The 25,671-nt window shown below is 36.0% G+C and overlaps 3 protein-coding genes across 4 annotated transcripts in view; 1 reads left to right on the top strand and 2 right to left on the bottom strand.

Annotated features, from left to right (window-relative positions):
• GNAZ (G protein subunit alpha z) overlaps positions 1 to 21,299 on the bottom strand; it is a 39,886-nt gene extending 18,587 nt beyond the window's left edge. Inside the window, exon 1 of the mRNA XM_035340434.1 lies at positions 20,302 to 21,299. Coding sequence (XP_035196325.1) covers positions 20,302 to 21,024 — 723 coding nt within the window. The 5' untranslated portion in view covers positions 21,025 to 21,299. The remainder of the gene's footprint in view (positions 1 to 20,301) is intronic.
• Positions 1 to 25,671, top strand: part of RSPH14 (radial spoke head 14 homolog) — an 89,370-nt gene that overhangs the window by 28,535 nt on the left and 35,164 nt on the right. The window lies entirely within an intron of this gene.
• SLC5A1 (solute carrier family 5 member 1) overlaps positions 21,513 to 25,671 on the bottom strand; it is a 74,829-nt gene continuing 70,670 nt past the window's right edge. For both annotated transcript variants that reach the window (XM_035340432.1, XM_035340433.1), the window contains one exon: positions 21,513 to 21,569. The gene's annotated coding sequence lies outside the window, so the exon portion shown is untranslated. The remainder of the gene's footprint in view (positions 21,570 to 25,671) is intronic.

Raw genomic sequence — 25,671 nt, 5'->3', positions numbered from 1 at the left:
TTTTCAGCACATGTATTTATTTAACAGTTTTAATAGGTTTTTGAAGTTGACATCGAGCTGCTGTAACAGTTCTGAGTAATTGGATCTACTACAAATCAAATCACAAGGTTTCAGATTAGGTCCCTTAGAGAAAAATAAGGAAGAACATGGGACTACCTATGAAAATTTTCATTTAAGAAACTGATTAGGAACCAAAAGGAAAGGACCACAGACATACACAGGTATTTAGTTATGCAGTACAGCATTTAACTCTTTTAATTGCATGAACATTCTCTATTTTCCTGTAATCCTGTTTCATTCATTTCACATTTTCCTCCCTCTGAAGCAGATGATGGCAGTGTTCCTACAGTTGACAGTCTTATTTATCACATAAGTCCTCATTAATCATAGAAAAATAATTATATTAATTGAACAAGGACAGAGAACCCATGGAAAAATCATCACCACAGTCTGAATCAAAATATACAGAAACAAGACATTCAAAATAAGGTTAAACCAACAATATTCTGCCATTTACTCACTGAAGAACCAGGTTAAACTAGCAATGCTCACAAACTTTACAACTGATGTCCCCCCCCCCTTTTAACATATACATTATTTTTAAAAAATAAACTGATGACATGTTTTGTTGCTGTGAGTTGAACAAAACCTTTGCTACTTCTAAAGCCATAGTCTGTCCAATACCTTTGGCTTGCTAGGGCATAAGGAGTTATTTTTGCCATTTCAAGTGCATGGTAGAATCATCAAAAGAATTCACTTTTGACAGGCAAATTTGTGAATTTGTAAAGAAGTAAATAAATACATGCAGAACAAAGCAAGAACACCAGGCATGTTTAAATACTTTGCTGAAGGAGAACAAATTATTTTTGTTTAGAAAGTAAAGGATGTGCCCTGGGCCATCATTTTTATAGGTCTCATAGCAGATTCCACACTAAAGTTTAATAATAAGTGCCTACGTTACGCTACTCAGCTTAAAGAAGCTTCTAGAAAAGTACTGACACTCCTTTCCTTCCAAAGAAATGGTTTACAGGAAGGCTTACCATCACCCTGTCTCCAGGGAGAGCAATGGTACAAGAACATCTCTGCATATTTCATTACCAAAAAAACACTCTTAATTTTTTCATACTGTATCTTACAGAAGACCAGTCATTTAACCAGTGAAGTGGACTCACGGGATGAGCACTGACTTGCATCTAAATCTGAAACAAACATTTGGATGGCAATTATGCAATCTCTGTTTAGGCAGAACTAAGCTCCAGTATCACCCATCAGGCTCCCAAGACTGAAACTTTGTATTTTATTCTTTTTTTAAATTTACACAAGAGTAATTCCCAAAAATTTGATTTCTTCAAGTGCTCTCTTCACGTATTCACATCATCAGCATTTTTGTCAATGCACTTTTCTATTTTAAATATTCATGTTTTGAGGAAGGAATGGAATGATTTCAGTACAGAATGGCTTTTGTGTTCTCAGAACAAGGTGACATTTCTGTGATTCACTATGGCCTTTTTTATGCTAAATTTTCTCTTGAGCAGGATAGCAGTGGTAACATTTTAGAGCAGCTGCCTTGCTTCTTTTTACCCAGGAGTAAACTGAGCAAACTCCTTTTTACCTCCACCCAACTTCTATTTAACTATCACCTCAAAGATAATTTGTTGAAGGGCTTCTTTGCAACCATCATCTATCAGTGTGCAGCTGAAATCTCATCTCAGACTGGACCACTGGATATTCTGGGGAAATTAATGCCTGAATGTGAAAGTCCCACTCTAGACACTGTATTCCACGGATTAGCCAGTGTAGCAGATAGTACCAGGAGAAAATTCTAGTAATTTCTATGTTCTACTCTGCTATTATTAGTGTGTTTAATTGTTGGGGATGGACATGGTTTTGGGTTTGCTCAGTTTTCAATAGACGCCCTCATCTTTTATTTGTGAGGGGAGGTGAGAGGGTGGTATCTAATAGTTGCTGAAGTGTTCAGCTTATTTTGTGACCCCATAGGTTGGAAATGTGAGCACTCTGTGTTACAGTTTCTCTCTTTCCTCTACTAGTAGTGGGAAGGTGTAATTACACTCAGGGTGGTAACAGCTCCAGTCCTGACTGCAGATTAAAACAGCAAGAGCTCTTTAAACAAGATAACAGGATGAAGGTGAAAATATAATTTAAGCCTCTAATATTTTTATAAAATGGAATTTTTCAACTTGACTGAGAATAGACTGAATAGTTATTTTCCACTGTATACTACTTTTTTTTTTTTTTTTTTTTTTTTTTTCATTTTGCAGTTAACTTACTACATCATTTGCTCTCTTGGGATTGCAGAGAGATATTAACCCAATAATCTACATCTGAACATCCCCAGAAGCAAATATACTTCCTGTATTTCCATGTCCCACTAACAAACCGGTATTTAAATTTAAATAGTGTTTGTTGAATACATTCTGCGTTTTCTTCTAACTTTTTTCATTTTATTCTGTGATACTGTACTTCATTTTGTAATCTTTGGACATGAAATCCATTACCCTAACGTGGGTATACAGATACACGACATTGACATTCTCAGTGCAGAAATCTTATAGCTACAATCACAGCTGCTCCTTAGAAAGGACACATGACTTTGATTCTACATTCTCATTTTCATAGCATGATAAAAAATAATCTTGCATTGTGAGTGTTCTGGCAAAATTCTGTGGATGCATGTTTAGTATTAGGCCAGTTGCTGACCAATGACAAAGTGTAATGATGCAGCTCCCTGGTAATATGCACATCGCCATAAACCTCAGAAAGGAATTACCTTATTTGTGATTCAACAAGGCACTGTTGAATGGCCCTCCATTGTGCCATCACATCTGTTTGTGATGTCACGTTGTAAGTGAGATCAGTAAGCTGATCCAGCAAAAAATAGCTCGTTTTGGAGAATGTGAGTGAACAGCACAGGAAAAAAAAAAAAAAAAGAAAAAAAAAAAAGATAAAGGGGTTTGGAACTCAAACTTAGACTTGTTGCCAAGGCTATACTAACATCAGGCTACTGCTAAGCAATGCATGGAACAGATTGCTACGTAGTAAAATTAATAAGGGATTCAAATCAGGTCTCTGCTATTTTGTACAGTGAGGAGATAACAGCATTATGTAAATAGTCAGCAAAGAGCACAGAAAAAAAATCTCACCTTTCCTCTCTTCCACCTACACAACCAACAGGATTTCTTCATACTCTGAAAATAAATTCTGATGAAGAAACAGCCTGTATTCCTATTCTCCCTTGCACCAATAGAAAATATCTATTTGAGAACTCCAAGGTGGTCTCCTGAGATCCCCTAGCAGTGGCTGTATGGGCTCGCTGCCAGGGACACACTTCTCTTCCCTTCTCCCTACCTGCAGTATTCTACATCTACCAGCTCTGTATAATGCAGCCCGCTGCAGTCAGGCAGATTTTGGGTTTCCTAATTTTGGTAATTCTGTTGTAATATTTGAGAGCAGTTATGGAATAACCGTATACCTCAGTGCACAGACAAATGAAACAAAAATTAAGACAAGGTTGAAAATCTGAAAACAAAAACAAAAACCAAGAAAATAAGTTTAATTTATCTCGACCTGTAGTATTCAAATATAGGGTTTTGCCTGATATTTTTCCAGTCTCTACTTACATTCAATGTCTTTGCAACAGTTGCACAGTACTTAACAGTGCTTGTTATTGTGACAGTTGATTTTATTCCATGACATCTTCTTCAAGTCATGCTGATGCTACTATAAGCAATGAAATTGGTTCATCAGAATCTGTGAACATTAACACCTTTTAAAATATAGTTTAAAATAACATTTTAGAACATCCTAATAGAATTACCTCCAGAAGAATATTGCAGAATTCCAAGCTATTTAATTAAATTTTAAAATGTCACCTTTATAAAGTTTCCAATTTCTTTCACTTATTGCAAAAAGAGCATCTGATACGAAAGGCAATTAAAATTTCACCCCCTCAAAAAGACTCTCATATTTGAACTGCGAGTACATTTAATGTACTCGCCATAAAACCTCAACATTCTTTTAATCATATAAAATATAACTGGAAGCAGGAAATATATGTATTTATCTAAATTTTTACTCATGACTCTTACTCAGAGTAGCTATTTTGGTTATTTTATTCATTACAGGGAAAACTGAATCCTAAGCACTACTGAAATCATCCTAATAGAATAAAGGGGCATTTATATCCTAGAAGGTCAGCTTTTCTGATTGAAAGTACGAGGCAAAATCCAATGGCCACTGCATGCCCAGATTCCACTATGATACTTTGACCCTTGAGGAGAATGCAATGCTGTATTTAACATAAGGACAATTAAAAAAAAGTATACGGAGAACAGACAGACGTTTTTGAGGTATATACCTCACTATGTAGAGACTAGTATTTAAAAAAAAAAATACTCAAAACCAAATACTTCGGTGTGTTAAAGTAACAGCATTGTCACTTCCAGCTGTAGATGCCAAGAACACTGTACTAATGTGTACATGAAGTTACTCTCAAAAACTCAAAGCATAAAACAGATGACTAGTGCATACCAATTAAGAGCTGTCAAACTGTTAGTTAGTCTTTACCTATAAAATCAACATGTTTTTGGTATGTTTAACAGTAAAAAAAAAAAAAAATTTTGAAAGGCATTTGGAAAGAAGGCAACATACCACTCTGTTAAACCTATTATCTCAGCTCTGCATGCAACAAATATTCTGAGACATTTTTATGATGTAAAAAGTGTTTAAATAAATATCTCTTTCAAGAAGCTTTCTTTTTATAAGCCATACATCTGTAGCTGAGAAAAGCAAGACAGATCAAGGAAGATTAAGCCACTGACGCAAGATGATAGAACAATCAAGAAAGCAGCTGAGATGAGGGTTTTATACCAGAGAAAAAAAAATATAATACAGAGAAGCTTAAAAACTTGTACAATCAGTACAGATAAGGTATTTTGACAGTATCTTTCTGTGAAGTTAATTATTAAAATTAAAAAATAATGCATGCCATTTCATATACAATTCTGTATTGTAATGCTGCAACTCTGGACTCAGCTCTGGGAGCTGGGGGTCTGTAATGGAAATATATAAAAGCCAACAGTGAATTAAGAGCATCTCACCAGTAGGGACATTAAGACTTTAGCCAAACTATGTTTTGTTTATAGATCGGGTGAACACATAAGATGTCAGAATTATGTTAATATCTACTTAATCTCACATTTTTTGTGTTGTTCTGTTTAGCAACTCAAAGTTAAATCAACAAAGTTGGCAGGCAGAACAGAAGGACACACACACACACAAAACTATTAGAGATAAGTTACTTTGAGTAAACTTATTTGAGGATTTATAGAGCAGCAGTTAGATTGCTTATTCTGGAAGGTGCATTTCCAAGTGTCAATTGTATTACACAGCTGTTTGCAAAGGTGTTTGTTTCTTTTTTTTTTTTTTTTTTTCTTTTTTTTTCAGCATTATCCTCTGTATCATCAGAGATACCACATGGCCTAATCATCAGCTGCATGGGGATGATGACAGAAAACCACTTTACATCTACATCTTTACTTTAAAGAACAGTAGGGTTATTTTATCTCTAGGGAAACCCTTTTGTTTCCAGTTTGTACTTTCAGATCATAGAATCACAGAATGAAAGGGACCTCAAAGATACCTTATTCCAAACCCCCAGCCATGGGCAGGGACACCTCCCACTAGACCAGGCTGCTCAAAGATAACTAACTGTGCAGTTTCCCTGTTGTTCAGAGGAGTATCATGATCTTAACAGGGAAACAGTAGAACAAAAAGAAGCATTTGTCAAGCCATTTCAAAATCACTGATTATTTCATAATGAGTATGCCTTAGAATCTTAAAAGAATTACCTATATTTATGGCAAAACGAAAAGTCAACTGGCAAAAGCCTTCAGTGGAGAGAAGTTTATAAGTTCTCTAAAATCTTCAGATTAAGTTTGACTTGTAACTGACTGAAATTATACTATTCATAAAATCCACATTCAGAACAGTTTTCAACCAAATCTGACTAACCACTCATAGTTACCTTTCAGTGAAGCAAGATGCTATCAGCTTTGAAGTAAATCCAACTCCCCCAAAAATTATGGGACAGAACTCTTTCAGCAAAAATACAATTGCATAAATGTTAAATTCAGACTATGTATGACTCTTACTGCCTTTGATGCAAACTTGAAAACACTTATGTGAGCTAACTTTAATAAATAATACTTGAAAATGGGAGAAAGTTAAAGGAAGAATCAAGATTCACGTAAAGACTTTATGTGTGGGCAAAGAGTTCAGATACCAGGCAATGAACAGTGGGAAAATATAAGCAGTCGAGTATATGGGTAACAGACAAGTTCAATGCATAATCGTTCTGGGGAGCCACAACTGTATCTTCCATCTCTTTACTTGATAGTTTCACTTTGCTTGGCACCACATCTCTGTATAACTGATGCACTCTTGGCAGGAACTATTATCCTTCTACATCCACTAAAAATAAAGTGATATAATGATGATGTTCGAGATTAGGGATTAATTCAGTGAAATGAAAGCAATCATATTGAAGAGCAAGATTGGCTTTTCCCAGTTTGATAGATAAATCAATTTTTATCTTCATAATTTCGTAGCCATCCAATACATTTTCCCTGATATCTTTATTTTTGATACATACTTATGACCTTATGACACGCTAATGCTTTTGGTTATAACTTCCTTTGCTGTAAGAATTTGATACTATTATATAAACACGGCAGTTTTTCCTCTTAGCTTAATCACTTCTTGAACAAGTGACAACGAACTGGGAATTGTAAGGTGCATGACATGAAATATATCTTGAACCATCATCCTGGATAAATGCATGATAACTAATAAATGGAAGTTAGAAAAGTGGGACATTATACTGGGTTTTTACCATTAGCTGGATGAAAACATACATTCTCAAAGGATTTTCTAAAGGAGATGCTGATTTCTCCAGTGAAAATGCTGCACAGAATTCTCTAATGAGGCTTTTACAGTGAGTTGTTATTGTCCTCTCCTAATCAGTCTCTTTTAGAGAAAAAAATGAATTCCTTCTTTCTATGGACATTATTTTATATAGAAATCAGGCAAGACTTGCAGGACCTGTAGTAGGAAAGCCTCCCAAGGTATTATTATATAACATTATTTTATGTTATTTCTCATGAATAGATGGGCAGCACAACAGGCTGACAAATCATGTCATTCTAACTGAAGACATTAGCCTACGTCACTTAATCAGTAAGCAAGAAAACTGATATGCCATATTAGGGCTGTTGTAAATTTCTTTACAAACTGTTGGATTTTTTAAAGTTCATTTTAAAAGCATTAACACACTGGAAGGGAGCTCAATTATTATGACAATATCTGTTGTCCAAAAGAAAAACAAATTTCAATAAGAGAAATGCACATGAAAAATAGCAACTGAAATTAGCCATATACTTAGAAATTCCAGTTTGATTTAAAATCAAGCTTTTTTGTCAAAGAACATTTACATTTGCATAATATGAAATGTAAAAATCTGATTACTTTAAATAAAATTTGAAGACATTAACATCAGGCATGCCTTATCAGAAGGTGATGTTTTAGAAATGTGCTGTGATATGTAATACAATGTCTGAAAAACTGGAAAAGCTTTGTGTAACAGACTGAACAGAAATTGACAGTTTTAGAAGTTTGTTGTGTTCATGAAAACTGTTCATAAAGCCAGTAATCTATGATGCATAATGAAAAAGTGCGATGAAGAAGGACTGAGGAGAATACAGGAAGGAAAAAAGAGGGGACTGAGGAAATAACATGCAGATGACCAAAAGTAAAGAATTCTCTACACAGAAATGATTACATTGTAAGATTGTAAATTGGTAGTCTTGTTCCAACGTGCTTTCCTGTGAATCTGTTTTCTGTGCTTTCAAAGCAGAGCAATCTTGAATTTAGGTTATCTGTTCTCTTTGTAAATATGTTTACAGGTGATAGCTCCAGTGCTTCCTCTAGAATTATGTGACAGTTCAATTTATCTTTCAATTTTTTTGTAAACCCTGCCTCCGCTTAAACCATTTTCCTACAAGTCTGCACCCACTTACATGGTACAAGAGCTTCCCTATCTATATCGTTCTTACGCGTATTTGCTTGATATATAGAACTAGTTCCTAAATAGGAAAGTCATCTTTATGAATCAGAAAGCAAAGACTTCCAACAAGGTATCATCCAGGATCTTTGTACCAATTAAGGAAACAACCGAGGAACTGCAGGATTAGTAAGGAGAATGAACACCATTAACAGTTAGCAATTTCCTCATAGCAAATAATGTAGAACTATTAATTGCAGGAAAGCAAAACAAACAAAATACGGATGCTGGCTTTGCTCACATTAAGATCACTGGTAATAGTATTCTCATTCACTTTAGTTGAAAAATATTGTTATTAAAATTATGTCACCATCTACAGCTCAATCCGCTGGAATTCTATAGCCTTTCTCTTATTCCTCAGTAAAACAAAGACTTCAAATATTTAACCAGATATATGATAGTATAAAAATAATAATTTTCATAATCTAATTTTATTTTTTGCAGAACTGTTTTCTACACCATTCTTACTTACACTATTCCTAATCTACTTGTACAAATAAAACTATAGCTGATTGTTCTAGTATATCCATTGGGCATTTATGACATTCAGTATTTCCTATAATTTGTTTTACTTCTGTCAAGCACAAGCTTTTCATTCCTTATCCTTGAACCACTATTCTAGCATCTTCTAAGATAATGAATAATTCACTGTGATAAACATAACATAAAAAAGAACACCAAAAAACAGCTGCTAATAAATACTGGAGTGATGGAGAGGGCAGGAATAAGAGTAAGAATTAAAGTTAACCACATCCTACTACGTCCATGATCTTGCATACTTGAAAAAATACAACAAATCAACTGAGGACCTAATTCCTGTCACAAATAATTTAAGAATTCTAATATATAAAGTGGTCCCATTTAAAGACGAAATTATTCATATCCTAGTGACCTATTCTCTGACTTCTGTAGAAGAAAAAAAAAAAAAGTAGAAGGTAACATTAATACTTAACCATTTGCCAACAATGCCCCAAATAGCTCATAAAAATCTAGCATTCGGTCAAATACAGATACAGAGGTTTGATGTCTTCCTTGTAACAACAGTGTAGATTTCCTGCTTTTATTACCCAAATACACATATAACAGATCTTACAGCAAGGTTTAGTTATATAGGATGACTTCAGCTGCACTAACCGTTGATTATATCAAAATATTCATCTGAGTCATCTACCCTTTGATTTTTCTCTCATTGCTTCTGAACATGTGATCCTATTGCATGCCTTACACAGATCTGGAACTTACTGGACTCCTCTATGAGGAAAAAAATCAAAAGGAATGCTATTTCAATCTGGAATTTATCTAACCTACCCTCTAGCTTTCTTTTAGTACTCATCTTTATTGAGTCTTTTTTTTTTTTTTTTTTTTTTTCTTGGTCCTTCAGATACTCATGTACTAATCAGGAACTTAGCACTTTTTTTTTTTCTTTTTTTTTTTTCTAAAAACAAATTAACCTTTTGAAATGCTTTAAGTCTCAGTCTGGATTTCTGGATAGCAATGACAGCCAGATGCTCTGTGGCACACTGCCTCCAGGATATTTTAGACACAGCCACATTGCATTTAGTTTTGTCAGCCTTGGATTTTTCTTCCCTGTAACTTTTAGAATCCAGTTAATTTTGATTATTTTCCTTATCGCAAGTACGTTTTGTTGTTGTTGTTGATTTAAAATTTCTAATAACTGCTTTCCTTTGAAATATGAAGAACAGCAAAGGCACAGTGCAAACTGCCATCAGAACCACTGCCAGAATTCATGCTATTGGACTACACCTAATATTAAAAGGCATTATAAAATTTAGTCTATTCTGGTAAGTGCAATGACATCCCTAGCCAATATGATCAAGGCACTACTGCATAAACATTTACAGCAATGAAATTCTAACTGATTTTGTCAAACATGAATGGAAAGAAGCTCTCATTGCTATGTGACAGTTGCTGTGAGAAAGCTCAGCTTGCTAGAAGCGGTGCTAGCTTTGGCAGGACCCAGCTGAAGCAAACCTCATTGTCGACTGATATGACACTCTACCATGCCATGTTGCCAGGGAAACAGCAGAAGAAGAGAACATAAGGTTGTTAAACTGGAGGGGTTCTGAAAAAAATGCTCAGAGCCAGGCTGTCCTGAAGTAGATGTGGCATACCTATGAGATATCATGTTATTCTATAAAATGAGTTTAGTCATAAGCCTGCTCACCAAAACTGATGGATGGTGTGATGGATTCTTGCTTCTAAAAATGCCACTTCTTTTACATGGATTTTATGCTAACTAGTGTTAAACTATTATCAGTAGTTTGTTTCTACTGATGATAAATGGTTGGTGGTTGGTTCCTATTTATAAGTTACAATAGGACCAATCAGTAAGTAATGAGAAAAAGCACACAGTGACTGGACTGTGTACTTAGAAAGCAAGTTGTTTCAACCAGTTTAATAATGGAAAGAAAGGACAGCATCACGATCAAATAGCTAAAAGAAATAGTGACAGGGGTTTGAGAACTGAATTAATTGGAGGAGTTATTCATTGTCTGCTAATTTTGAAGTATAATCAGGGGACACTGTCATTGGTTGACAAGTTTGAAATTCAACTAAGCCTATTAATAGCTACAAAAAAAATGAATTTTGATGCTCAAAAATCTATCCCAAGAATCAGGCTTAAGTCTTGGCAATGCACAATAAACATACATATATATCTCCATGGCACATGCATATGCTGTCTCATCCATTACTTGTCATAAGAAAGAAAAGAACAGTCATTGAATGACAAAGATCTGTCTAACCCCAAATCTAGTCTGTGGTGGGCTGCAATTAAGATCAGGGGAAACATAAACACTTCCCTAGTATTTTATCCCCATTTTTCAAGATCTGAACTCAGAACTTCCAAGCTGGGAGCTTCTCATGTTATAGCTTTTTAGAAGTGGATGCAGAAAAACAAACCATTCCTTATGCAAGGCACGTCACCTGAGATGATAGTCATACCCGAGATAAGTTTATCCAAGGATCTAGTCCTCCAGTATGAGGACAAATGAAATTTCCTATTAAAGGATAGTGTAGCAGAATAAATATCAGAACTACTACTGAAAATATCAGTAGCAGGTCAGACTAAACAGCAGCTTTTTTATATTGTTTAGAAATATATTAAATAGTGTAAGTTGCTGAGCATCTACTGCTCCTCTGCTGCCTCCTTCCTCCTTGAGTTGTCCATCAAATCCTGCTCCTCCCACCTCTAATCAGTTGTTCACTAACGACAAACCTTCCATTCTGTGGCAGCCTAGTTTCTCGTGGAAAGACTTTGTCAAAATCCTTTTAGCAAGGTGAAATACATTCAGCATCTGGATTCACTTCCCTGTATGCTTCTTGAGCAACCCCCTCATCTCCATCCCCCCAAAGAAACCAAGCCCCAGAAAACAAAACAAAGAAATGGACCACACACAATCATCAATTCTAGAAGGCATGATTTCACTTTGTAGGAGCCATGTTGATTTATTCCTACTATGTTTTTGTGTTTTTTTTCCTCATGCACTTGCATATTCTAGTCAACGTCACTAGTTTCTCCCAGTTTTTGTCCTCTGCAGGCAGACTAGCAACAAAAGCTATTCGTGAAAGCTATTTTAAGTGCAGTTACAAGGAATTCGACGTTAGTAGTAATGCCTTCAAGATGATTTAGTATTTGCTACACACCTTGTAATGCTTTTCAAAGAACACGCACTTATTCTTTATAGATTTCACACATTATTTTGTCTTCTCTATCATTTAACTTTCTTGTTACTAATCCTATCAAACCTTGTAGGGCTTTTAGTATTCAAGACCACTTCTTATTTTCTTGTCAGACAACTTTCTTAGCTGAAGTTTGTCAACTGTTTTGCAAGTTCTTCTGTTACCAGCTTCCAAAGTAGATAGTTTTAGTAAGTGAATTCCACAGGGCAGACGTGCCCCTTTGGTGGCAAGAACAGTGAGTACTGTAGCAATTCAGGAGTAAAATTTCAGATCAACCTTTTTCCCTGTCCCCATACTCCCTAAAGAATGAGCAGCTCCACTAAACAACAGCAACAAGAAGAGTTCTCTCTACCACAATCCATTTCAGGAAGCAGTGCCTTCCTACGCTCACAGGTCCAGGCGCTACATCTAATGTCTCTGATTTCCTTTTAAGTTATGGAGCCTTTCAAATTTGCACATTTGCAATAATGCATGTAAGCTAGTTCACATTCATTATATATTTTGTTACCAGATAAGGCCAGCTGTCTACCAAGTCATTGAGGATTTCAGATACCCTGTTAAATGTATTGGAAATACATACTGGAGAAGTGTTCTAACATCCTGGAGGGTTTTTGGATTGACATCCCAACAGTACAGACAGCTCAGGAGTATGCAAAGTTACACTTTTACTACTAGAAAAAAAGATGATAGAAAATGTATTTACCTAAAATGAGATTTTTTAATAAGAGAACAAAAACCAACCAAATCCACCACACCAAAACTCATTGCGAAGTTGCACAAACAGTACGGATCCTCCTTGTTTGTTCTGGTCTCTGCTAGTTTTTAAGGCTAATTGGACTCCGCTATTCCCTCCAGGCCTGGAATACCACAGAGTTCTTACAGTTTTTAATCTATTTTTTGTTCAACACAGTTACCAAAATAACCCAAAGTTGCTGCTTTTCCAGATTGAGATGAATTTTTTTCTTTTCTCTTAAAGTACTTAGTTCCTGTGATTATTAAGTAGACATCGTGTAGTATAATGAAAATATACAAGTGCTTCTCTGCCCACTTGAAAACTACTGCGCGTATGTTCTGAAAGGCTTGGTCATGATTGGTATGCATGTCCCACAGTCCTTAACAGTGGTTGAATTTCTTACTGTTCAAGAGGTTCCACACCGACAATTAAAGAATATTTTATTTAAAATCACTTATTAAGAAAGCAAAAATCTTGAGAGTTTCATGTAAAGATGGTTATTTGTTATAGGAGAAATCTTTATTGCTCTGGTATATTCTCCTTCTAACTCCTATATTTGCCTTACAACATATTCTCTAACTTCACTTATTTTCTATGAGAATTTATTTTGGAATACCTTGACTTTCCAACCCAGTTGAGCAAGGCTGAAAAATTCAGTTCCTTTCCTTGACAAATTAATTTCTTATAGATAAGATGCTATCCAGATCATACAATCACTTTCTCTAGCTGTGAAACAGAAGGAGGTGCTTTCTGTTCATACTGACTAAACTAACTAGGCAGTGGCAATGGCTTTGCTACTGACTCATTACAATTCTGCAAGTGCTTGACAGCTGTCTCTTTGTTCAGACACACTACTCTAGTGGATAGTTTAGCTCTCACTAGAAAAAGTTACCCGCACACTAGATTGATAGGCATTACTGAAATGAGAGTTCTGTTGGGTTGTTTGATGTTTTTTTTGTTGTTTGGTTTGGTTTTGGTTGTCTTTTTTTTTCTTTTTTCTTTTATAGTTTGGGGGGTGGTAATGTTACCAAACAACTTATTTTTTACTTAAGTTCTTTTTATTTACCTGACAGTATCCATATCCCTCCACCTCCACCATTCTGAGCTTGAAGCTCATAGAATATTCAGGAGTGTTCTGTCCTGTATGTTCTGTAGGTAGATAACCACATCAGAAGCATATGATTTTCAGTTACATTGTTCAGCATAATTAGTCTTCAGACTTGCAATAATATATAGAAGAAAGCATTGCAAATTAGATCTTAAGTGATCATTCTTGTACATATTTTCAATAGTTTACTGATATTTACATATTTTAGAATATACATGCTTGATAGAAGCCTTCAAGCTGGAGTCTTGAATATCCCTATGTAAACTTAAACTTTTATAAGGAAAAATATATATTGCTTTCAAACTGAAAAAAGGCAAGGCTACAATTCCATTTGCAATGCTGAAAGATTACACATATGAATGCTGAAGTCATCTAGGCTTTGCTCCCACGCAAAATTCTCCGTGAAACATCTTGAAATGGCAATGCTTTGCAAAAGCAAGAACACCTGAGCAGTTTAAGTCAATCTTTTTTCTCAGGTTCCCAAGAGACTTAGTTTGTCAGAAAGATGCTTCTCTTAAACCAGCATTTGCCGATATGGATTTTTACCACTGATAAAGAGTGCTGTTAACATACCTGTGATCTTTATCACAAGTCCCTCTCAGTATATTGAAAGCTCAAACAATTGGCCTATGACAAGACCTTCCAAGCAAATAACCGCTAGATACTTGAAAGGTTCCATTATGATCCTAAAGATCTAGTTTGCATAAGGCCTGCTGCAGTCTGAACTATTTGCTGCAGTATTTTGTCATCTTTCATCTGCATCCATCTTCCTTTGAAGATGCTGTACTAAAAACGTAACCTCAAAAAATGCTAAAGTTTCATTTTTCCACTCGCAATGGCTGTAAGAAAGGGATAAAAATTAACTAAACCTTAAGTTACTTGCAAGCATTTTTAATATTCATATTATCAAGTTACTTAATTACTGCCATTTTTAGAAAAAGGAGACACACGTGCATCATATGAGTCTTGTAGAACTACTGATCTCAGGAATTAAGTCATCCATTCGTATTTAACTAATTCATTATTTACTTTATTACTGTATTTTTGAAGAATCTTTATTATCTAGAATGCTGTTGCAGCTATACACTGTACAAGGAAATTGAAAAGTATCCATCAAATGTAGTAGATATGAAACAAATCTGAGTGCACACAGATGGAGACTTTCAAAGAAACCACAAAACTACTTTTTATGGGGAGAAGCAGGTGTAGTAACATGAGAGAGTAAAGATTATTTAACATTCTCTAGCATGACATTAACTTAAGGAGAAAAGTTTGAATAAAGATGAAACAGATATTAACAGCAAACTCCTCCTAAGCATAGGATTCAAAGGGTAAAAGCAAAAAGATAATCACTTGAAAATTTTAACAAGCAGATGCTGGATGCTAACATTATCAAAGGCCAGAGATGACAGCTTACTATAGAATAAAAGATGGAATAGGTCAAGCAGCTGTTAAGGACCTTGGAAATTAAGACAGGTAACATGTTTGATATAATAGAGAAGAAATTAGTGTGGGGATATAAAAAGCCCTTAAGGCAACCTTCTCAGAGTACTGGTCAGGAATAATAACTTTGTTATTAAAAAGACATTCCAAACATATTCTACAAACCTATTTTGCAGTCATGTCAAAAAGAGACAGCACCTGTACCTGGTTGAGTCATATTCGGTGTGTGCACAGAAAGATAAAACTATGCTTGCTGCATGTTAGGCAGGAAAGCCCGTGTAATATTGTGGGATTGAAAATTGACACAAATCAGACTTGCAGATAACCCTAGATAAACAGGAAAATACTGTTATTCTGGTGAAAAAAAAAAAAAAAAAAAAAAAAGGGTTCTGTTTTCCACTCATTTTTTGTCCTCACCCCCCAAATTTTTACCATATTTCTTAATCATTATTTCAACACATCTTCAAAGACAAGGCGTGTGTATAGGTTTTATCCAATTCTGTCAACGGGAAACATGGAAGTTACTGTATTCTTATAGATTGTTTGCTTAATTGTCACAATAAGTTATGTTTGACAGTGGATGAGTTTCATTTGATAGTTCTCTTCACCATAGTTACTATACCAGGAAGCATTTTAGGAACTCAGCTGCCCTATTATTTGTAGGACTCCCTTTCATGAGTCTCCATACTGCAGTTCAAGTGATCTGTCAGTGTAGGTTCTCTTATAGTTTAGCTCTTTAACACTATTGTATATTCAGCACACCTGGAACATGCAGTGCTCTCTCGACAGAGAAGTTACGGTTGTGTTTGGATTAAAAAGAAAAATACATAACTACAGCCACAGAAAGTTGGGCCAAACGTAGTTTTTTTTTTTTTTTTTAAATGAGTCAAGTTCATCCTGAAATGCTGTTAGTATCCCTCCTCCTCTTTGCCACTTAAGTGGGAGTTTTAGGAAGACAGCTATTCTCACAGTTTTCATCTGTGCTCTTATTTCTCCACAGATCAAAAATGTCTGTAGATTTTTATTTATTTATTTTTATATCAGCAAATACTTGGACAGCAGTTACGTACACATGACAATATAATTCTGAATTTCATAATTCAGTACTGGTATAAGTAGCAGCAACAAAAACCATCAGATTTTAGAAAAAGAATAAAACAATCATAGATGAGCTCTCCAGGCTTTCAGAATATATTGATTTTTCTACTTCTTTTGATTTTTAAATCTGAAATGCAAGGCAGGAAGAGTCTGAAGAACTGCAAAAAGCCAGCTTAGCCCTACTCAGTGTCTCGATTTAAATAAGAGATGTTTTTCTCAGTCCCTCTGGAAATGAATAGAAAGTATTAGGGGCAATGTTTCTCATGTCAAGAGGAGGTTACCAAACAAAAAATCAGATCCAGGGATCTGTTACAATAGGAAGTCAGTGTCAATACCAAGACAAGGATACACAGACAATGCAGCGCATGTCTGCATGTAGGACAGCAAATGGTGAATCAGTTAGTACAGTACAGAGGAGATGGAAGTGCAGTGGATTAGCTGAAAAAAATCAGTACAGGAGAAAAGAATTGGGAAATACTACATATGGGATAAGCTACACCAACAAAAGCAAACAAAAAGAAGCTAGTTCAAGCACAGCAGACAAGGAGTTAGCAGAAATTCTTCACACACACACCAAAAATTTGCAGAAATCACTTAAAGGATAAAATATTAATTGAATAGGCTCAGACACATGGACACAATGATGGAAGTACAACAGAAATCTACGCAAACCTGAGAATGCCACTAAAAATTAGTTAATCTTTGTCTCCCTAAAGTAATTTGCTTTGATATTTCTCATGGCCTCTTATTTTAGTTGTATGATGTATACATGGAGTTGAAGATGCCTGACTCCCCTAATCTATTAAATATTATTTCAGATCTAGCTTTAAAATAAAAACTTAGCAGGATTCCAATTCCTTTTTACATCAAAGTCCTATGCAATCAAGGCTCTTAACAGCAGTCAGTACAAACTGAATCATAAGAAAAGCTCAAAAAGAGTACTAGAAATGAATCTGTATCTGAATTTCAGATTCTGACACTGGTCTCATTCATCTCTCTGGATTCAGTGCATTTACTACTAACATAACCCAGGGGAAATCTGGGATATGATATTTCATTTACAAGTCAAACTATGATTAAAACGTAATAAGATTAATTTATTTTCTAGCCACTAGTTTGGGATGTCTGTACACATTGCTGAAATGCAAATACCAACACGTCTGTATTCTTCATTCAGGTTTTATGCCTTTTGATTAGCCACATAACACTCGTAAGCTAATTGTTTTTCCATATCCAATGGCCTTCATTAGTTTAACTGCAGATCTGCCCTGTCACACTCGTTAGGAATTATTCCTTCCTAAATCCCTTCCAGAGCACTATCAAAAGACACTGTTGATCACAGTGTGATAGTCAAAACATTGCTGTGATTAACAAACTAAATATTAGAAGTTGTCTTAAGGATAAAGAGGAAGAAGAGGTTATCTGTATTCAAATTCAATTTCCCTTTAATAGCAGTTGAGCCTACGGGTAGAGAATAAGGTGTTTTATAAAGGAGAACTTCTTAGTCTTTAATTTGAGAATTCCAGAAAATTCAGTCTGGCACATTTTCTCCCAGTCTAAGTGTTTCTCATGCCTGCTATTCATGGATACCAACAAATTGCAGCATTGGTCAGCAGAATGTGAACTCGAGAGTGCCTGCAGTGCTCTCTGCAAAGCAGAAGTATACGGTGTACAAATCTGAACTGATCCCGGCATCGCAACGTCCCAGGCATGCTCCCCAAGGCAAGCAGTTAGACACAATCTACTGTGTAAGCAGTGACCAAAACCAAGACTGTTAGAGATAAGAGAGTAGTATTATGCCTCCACGCAACTGAAACTACATTGCCTATTTATTTTCAAAGCATTCTTGTTTATTTCCCCTTGAATTTTCATAGTCATTTAAGTAACAGATCTCAGAACAGAAGCATTTGAAGTTACTCCTATCAGAGAAGCATTATATTTCTCCCTCAGAAAAGTTGTTACATTGTAGTACTGACAGATTTTGTTCTTTCCCTGCAGACTGGGTGTGTTATATAATCCTGCACGATGTTTAATTTAATGACTGTACGTTTTTACTTAACATGTAGAAATGTGAAGTTGCTGGAACGTTTAGATACTTGCAGTTGAATGCTCAACATGGAACATAGAAAGCAGACTATTTTACCTAGAGTAAACCAAATTGGGCATCCAAATGCCAGATTAGGTTCTTAGTAAATATTCTGCCTTCAGATTTAGAAGCATTATTTACCTTTTTTTTTTTTCTGGAAAGTAAACATGAAATTGTAAAGAGTTAGTTATATCCTGTGCCAAATAGTATTTAGAACTAGTATCTGCTGCTAAGTCTAGAATACATTTAATCATGAATAGAAGAGATTCACATTAGTGCAGTTTTCCCCTTCTCACCCTTAATTCATCAAGTGGATTGTTGTGCACGTTTCTGTTCTGGAGAAGCATGATGGTTTAATGTGTTTGCAAACAACTGGACTTTGCGTGCAATTCTAAATCACGAGTTTGGGAAATTGAAGAAAAAAATGCATAGCATCTTCAGCTTATTTTCTTACCAAGAAGAGAAGGTTGGCTATTATCTTAAATCTGAAGCTGCCCATTTTTCTTCCACAGCATAATTTTATTCACTAAAATGTTTCTTTCTTATTCTAAGTCTATTCATAGGTACAAATGTTTTCTCTGGTAAGACAGAATGTTAACTAGGAGCTCGTAACAAGCATTCCATTTGCAATAAATTGGAAGCATTTGGTCAAAATTCAGCTTAGGCAAGTGTTCTTGACAATAACGTTTTTTTCCTTGAAGAATCATAGTGCATGCAAAAGGGATTCAACCATATAAGGCAAGCTTGTAAAACAAAAGGATTATTTCTGGAAACTATTCTGTAGTCTTGGTTCAAACCTAAGTATAATTGCTTCTCAAACTTATCACTTAGCTCCTTTTAAATAAGGAAAAAAAAAATCTTTGTAAAAAACTATATTAGCAACCAGAAACTGGCAACCTAAAACCTTGACAACAGAGTTAGAAGTACAAATGGATTGAAATAATTTCACATCATTGTATGAATAATTACAATAGATTGTATAAAATGATACTTTAACAACCAATTTCCTACATGCATGGGATGTGAAGGGAATAGTTTTATGTATTATCTTCAGTGATCTTCTCATCTTATGCTGGTTTGGGGGGGAAGGAATTGGTTTGTAGAACCCAGATCTTGAACAGACAAGTCTTCATAGAAGAGTAAAAATAATCAAGCAACTTTTTAAGTTAACTTTTTGATTTTACAGTACAGACTTTAATTCTTCCTAAGGGCGGCTATTTTCAAATGCAAATAAAGCATGTTTAGGAACCACAAGATGATAAAAATCATTCCGTGTTCCTAGCTGACAAACTCCCATCTCTTAAGCACATTTTACAAGACTGTCAAAAGAGAGTTTAAATAAAACCCTATAAAGTTCAACTCAAGCAAACTAAATGTGATAGCAAATACGTAGCTGCGTACATGTGAGTGTGCTTAAATATTTCCATAGTTACTGTATTTGCATGCTGTGCAAACCAGAGACTAACAATAGCATTAAAAGGGAATTAAACAGAAGTAGTTATTCATTGGACAAGGCAAATCAGCCATATAAACAAAAGCAAAGAACATTTTACATTTAAGGTTCCATTCTAATTAAAAGCTGTATTTGAGGGGTTTTTTAAGCACTAATTTCATGTTATCCTAAATCCTGATAAATCCTAGAGACAAAAAAAAGGAGAAGAAACAACTTTCACTATTTTAGATTCAAAGTTTCCTAGGACTCAGAAAACAATGCCCAAATTAATCATCCTGTACACAAGGATATACACTGTTAGAAGTGATATTTGAAATAATGCTTAACCAGATAAACTTGGACATTTAGCAAAAAAAAAAAACAAACAAACCAAAAATTTCTGCTGTCATTTGAGGAACACCTCAATAATAACATCAAACAATGACATTTTTAAAACCCATCCAAGGGGGATAACTGTCTAAACAAAGGGAAGAGTCCAAACACTGGGGAGGGAGAATGGAAAAGAAATATCAAGGGAATAAGGAACAGGAGATGCACTTACTGTTTGGTTATCTTCATACAGCTTCAAGTCATATCCACTCAGCTCCACACAGAAAATTATTGCTGTAACCCCCTCAAAACAGTGGATCCATTTTTTGCGTTCAGATCTCTGTCCACCCACATCCACCATTTTGAAAGTCAGCTCTTTGAAGGTGAACTTATTTTCTACAATCCCTGTGGTCATGTCCCGAGAACGCAGAATGTCTTCCACTGTAGGGATGTAGTCCAGTGCTGCGATCCTTTCTAGGTCATTTAAGTAGTATGCAGCATTATCCTCTAGGTGGTACTCGTTGGAGCGACAGAAGCACTCCTGCACACCAGGGTCTGCCCAGAGCCGTTTCATGACTCCCAGAAGCTCAGGGGTAATCTCACCTTTGCTCTCAGCTGGACCCGTCAGGGCAAAGAGCTGCACAGCATCATATGCTCTGTCAGGATTGTGAAATTCTATCTTAAGGGTGGCTAGAGCCCGAATGATGCGTGTGAGGGAGTCAATTGCATTATAGATAATCAGAGGTTTGTATTCCTTGCAAGCCTCCAAGTTAAAGCCACCACTGTGAATGATTTTCATCTGCTTTACAATAGTACTCTTCCCAGAATTGCTGGTACCCAGGAGAAGGAGTTTAATCTCTCTTCGTTGTCGCTGACTTTCAGAGCGCAGGTGGCGGTCAATCCTCCGGGACCGCCGCGCTGCCTCTTTCTCCTCAGAGCTTTGCCTACATCCCATGGTATAGCAGGCTGTTACAGAAGGGAAGGGCCGGAGATTGTCTCAGTTTCTTCACGTCTCCGAGAAAGATCTGTGGCGTCTTCCAGCTCCTGTGCCAGGTACACCTTGTACAGAAAAAATCCAATACCTACTGGTCCAAGAGGCCTGTACCACCTAATTCAGTTCCAGCAGGGATGCAAGCATGTGTAGATAAGCAACCCCAGAAATAGTCTCTTCAGTAGATCTCATGGCACTCCCCTTTCCAGCGCATAAACAGTGGCACATTCCTGTTACTGAAGGGACACTTCCCTTTGCCACAGTTTGGCTAGGTCCATCCAATATTCTTTTCTGTTCTGCATAATTATTTTGCTGCCCTCTGTCCAAAGGTAAGGAGCCGCACTTTCACCTTCTCTGCTCTAGCCCTCGTCTTCTAATTGTATTTTCTGGTTGCTGTGGTGATGCTGCTAGATAGCGCTGACGCTCTTTTCAGTGGTGCTGTACTTGTTTTGTTTCTCTTCCCCCACTTCAGCTGATCCAGTTCAGCTCAGTAAATCTATGCTTTCCACCTGCCAAACAATGAAGGAAAAAAATGAATGAAGCGAGCGACTTTGCTTCCTTGCTACTGTTTCCCAAACAGAAACTACAGATGGAAAAATACGTAAATAAAAGCAAAAATTCAAAACCCCAGCAAAAATGCAATGACAGCTGAAACTTGCAGACCTAAGAAAATGTGGTTTCTGAACAATAGTAAATCAAATCTCGTTTTCAAGCCTTCTGTGTTTTATTATCTAAACCTACATGAAAACAAACAGTGCTGAGCTGTGTCCCAATTTCTCCCTCAGCAAGAGTTTATGGCAGTGCTTTTCCTGCACAGCCCTGTTCTGACTGGTTTTCCTGAAGCAGAAAAATGAAACAGTCACAACTACTTTTCCCAGTCTCTCTATTTATATCAATATCTTGTACTCAGATGTCCTCCCAAGTTTTCTTTCATCTTTTCCGTTTTGTTTACACTGAACATTTGAGTAACTAAATTAGGAAGCAAAAGGAGGTGATTAAGTTTGCTTCATGATTTTGTGAGAGTTACTGGTCTTTGCAGAATTCCACAACATACCTTCCTTCCCCCTGGAGACTGGTACTATTAAATATTCTGCCTGCACCTTACATAGTCAATCAAGTGATGTACTACTATAACAACCTTGGAAGTTTCTTTCCATAGCAATAGTGTTATTAGGCCTCTTCTCCTCCATTTTTACTACACAAGTTCTGAGAGGTAGCAAAAGTGAACAATGACCAGAAAGCAAAAGGTTCATACAAAAAGCACAGGAAATGCCATCCAAAGCAAGAGGTGAAAGCTTCACAGTGACTGTTACAGCAATTATTATTTCCCAAATTAGGGTTTAAGCCTACTAGTTGGAGCTCTGCAGAAGGCAACAGCAGGAAGCAGTTACCTCTCACAGAGGGAAAACACATTGCTAACAGCTGATTGGTGACAACTTGCCTCTTTTCTAGGAAGGGCTTCCTGCTCCCACTGAGCTCTGAGCACGCTGGGCACCAGAAGTCACAGCTTCCAGCTCCTCATAGTATGCTGACCCCAGCCCACTTTGGCACCTATCCTGCTGCCTGCTTGCTTGCTTCTGGAGGGTCTTCAGGGGTTTTTGTTGTATTTTTCCCCAAACTAGACTGCATGCCATAGACATACCCTCAGAGTAGGTTATAACCCTTTTCTTAAATCTACTAAAGGAATATAATTTCCATGACATTTTAATAAGACTGTCTCTCAAATTCCATTTTAAATGTTGCCCTAGAAACTCTTCAAAGGTTTTTCCTGCATTAACTTACTAACATTTCAATGTAAATGGGACAAAGCATCAAAATCCATACTGAAAAGGATGATTCCACACTGACAGGAAGGGGACAGAATGATCCAGGCCAGATGTTTAGTATCTAGCTTTCCAAAAAAAAAAAAAAAAAAAAAAAAAAAAAAAAAAAAAAAAAAAAAAACACTAAAACTACTTGCTTTGTTTTGTTTGTCACATACTTTGCTTTTACTTTCTTAAGCATAACGACAGAATTTCTAGTGGGCAAAAGATATTTCAGCACTCAAAAATAATCGTGTACTTAAGTATTTGCAGTGGAGCACTGGATTTAACGATATGTGTTTTTCCTTTTCTGACATCAGTTACATTGTGGGATAAGATTCACTTTTATAGATATACCTTCTATCTGCCAGCCTGTTGCTTCTCATTCCTAGTTGGCCACACTGCCATATTTGGAAAACAACAACAACAACAAAAAAAAACACAACTTCTATTTCAATATAATGTACATTAATTAAAACACACGGTTTTATAGCACATGCTTTTTAGGATATTGTTTTACTAATGAGAATTTCAATTCTGCATTCATCTTGCCAAAAATCAGCCATGGATTTCAGCAAGATCTTGCTTTACCCTTCCCTGAAGTGCCACCATAGTAGAGGAGTTACACCAACTAGTAGTTTAAGGTAGATTTAAATGATATTAACCAAGATACAGCACAACAGAAAAGCTTCTGCTGGGCAAGAGGGGAGGGGGCCTTCACAGAAGTAGGTAAGGACAAGTATATCAGCTTCAGTCTGAAGAAGGGTTGCATGGTTAAAATAGAGAATAAAGCTCAGCTGTTTTAGTTTCCTAGCATCTTAAGTTTTCATGAAAAAACATCTTTCTTTGAACATTTATAGAGGGAGAGGGGTGGGAGAGTGGAGGTAGTCAATTATATATCTAGAATTTCATTCCTCGGGTAGTAGGAACAAGTATAATGATCTCAGTCCGTCCCATTTAACAAAAGGTATTACTCTTCTTCTGCCATTTATGCGTTAAATCATTGTCACAGTGGGCTATCCTCATCTTAGTTTCTGTCTTTTGCATAGCTTTCTCCCTAAGATTTTAAAACTTACTGATCTCTTCTAGTTTATGATGGGCTGGCAGGTGGGAAAGTAGAATCTACATGTCTGTTTTCAGATCTAACTCCTTACAGCTATGCATTCCTGGGGTCTACAGTTCCATAACAGCATCTTGGCACCAGGCAGGTTCTCCCAACACAATGCATCCCTCTTCAGCAGTTTTCAATACGTATATATGGGGATATCCAGGAACGTGACACATGTGCGTACAAAAGGACAAGCAAAACAATCATCATTAATTCCTTAACATCAGAGGGCAAGGTGTAAAGACTGGGCAGTTTCAATGGATGAGTTTTATGGATATGGTCCTGAAGTTTCTTGGGACATTAGCCTGGGACAGTTGAGCTTGCTATCACTCACTCTTAAATACTTTCACTGATTCTATATTTATCTTTAAATCCCTTCCTAACTCTAACCCTGCTTAAGGCAGATATATGGTTGAACCAGTGTAGACCTGGATAAAACTCATGACTACCAGGATGAGTCAGCACAGGTCAGAACTGGTACCATTGTACTAAGAAGAGTGTTACAATGTTGAAAAAGAATAATGGAACTCATGAGTCAAAAAAAAAAAAAAAAAAAAAAAAGAACATCTTCCTGGCTGCCTTCCTACTATGTTTCTTTTAATTTCCATGCTCTAACACCTGCCTGCAAATCCACCTGAAATCCACGTGCATGAAATCAGTTATGCTACAACAAGCCTTTTACAGCAGCCAACTCCAAAAATGAACCATGACAATCTTACTCTCAGATGTTCTAAACTAGCTACCCAATCCATACATAAGGTTACCTCCACATGACAGTTCAGAGTGCTTATATATGGACCACAGTGCATGGGCAGGCTTGTAATTTAAGCATTTTGGGTACCTTCAATTTAACAAGGTTTAAGTTTTTGCTCTTAATGCAATATTACCTAGTCTAAAACGCTACCAGTCTTAATATCAGCTATGGTTATTTAACTAGTTATAAAATTCACTTCCCTTTGCACTTCAGAATGAAATTAACATATGAAAAACAGATTAATAATAGAAAATTAAAATAATAGCATGCATATTAGTAGAATGGTTATTAGTACAACTTTACTTATTCAGCTGCATGAAAGAAACGGAAGGGAACACACACACCCAAAATGAGGAGCTATACTTTCTTCACATAAATGTCTTTTTCCAACAGTCAGGGGAGATGAAAAGTAAGAGTTGAGGATGCTATGTTTCTTAATGAGTAACTTTCCAGCAACACAGAAAGAATGAAATGACTGTATTAAAATAGGAATTTGGACCAATATTTAATTATATTCAAAATAGAGCTGGATATTTATGAACCAATTTAAGCTCTCAGAAGCCTTATTTTCATGTCATTAATAAGAACATTGGTCCAACCTTTTGTTACATTTCCTACATCTCAATGATCAAAGATAAAAAAATTTGCAAGAAACACATGCAACTCTTCTTCCCCTACACTGACACTTTACCTGGGAAAGAGAGAGACTTGCCAGAGATAAGAAGCAAGTAAATACATATTCTAAAACACATCAGTAATTATCATAAAACTTGACATTTTATGCCTCTATAAGGTGAATATATCTTTTTAAGAATTTGTTATTTGCTTTGGTAGAAAGTCACTTTAAAGAAAAAAAAGCTTTTTTTTTTTTTTAAGACTGCTTATACATTCTATGTAGCAGTTCCTAACACACATTTCTACAGCACGTTCAGATGTGTTGTTCATAT

The sequence above is a fragment of the Oxyura jamaicensis genome, chromosome 15, assembly GCF_011077185.1.
Source record: "Oxyura jamaicensis isolate SHBP4307 breed ruddy duck chromosome 15, BPBGC_Ojam_1.0, whole genome shotgun sequence".
NCBI lineage: Eukaryota > Metazoa > Chordata > Aves > Anseriformes > Anatidae > Oxyura > Oxyura jamaicensis.
The sequence above is the reverse complement of the archived record's forward strand: the minus strand, read 5'-3'. Positions and strand labels throughout refer to the sequence as shown.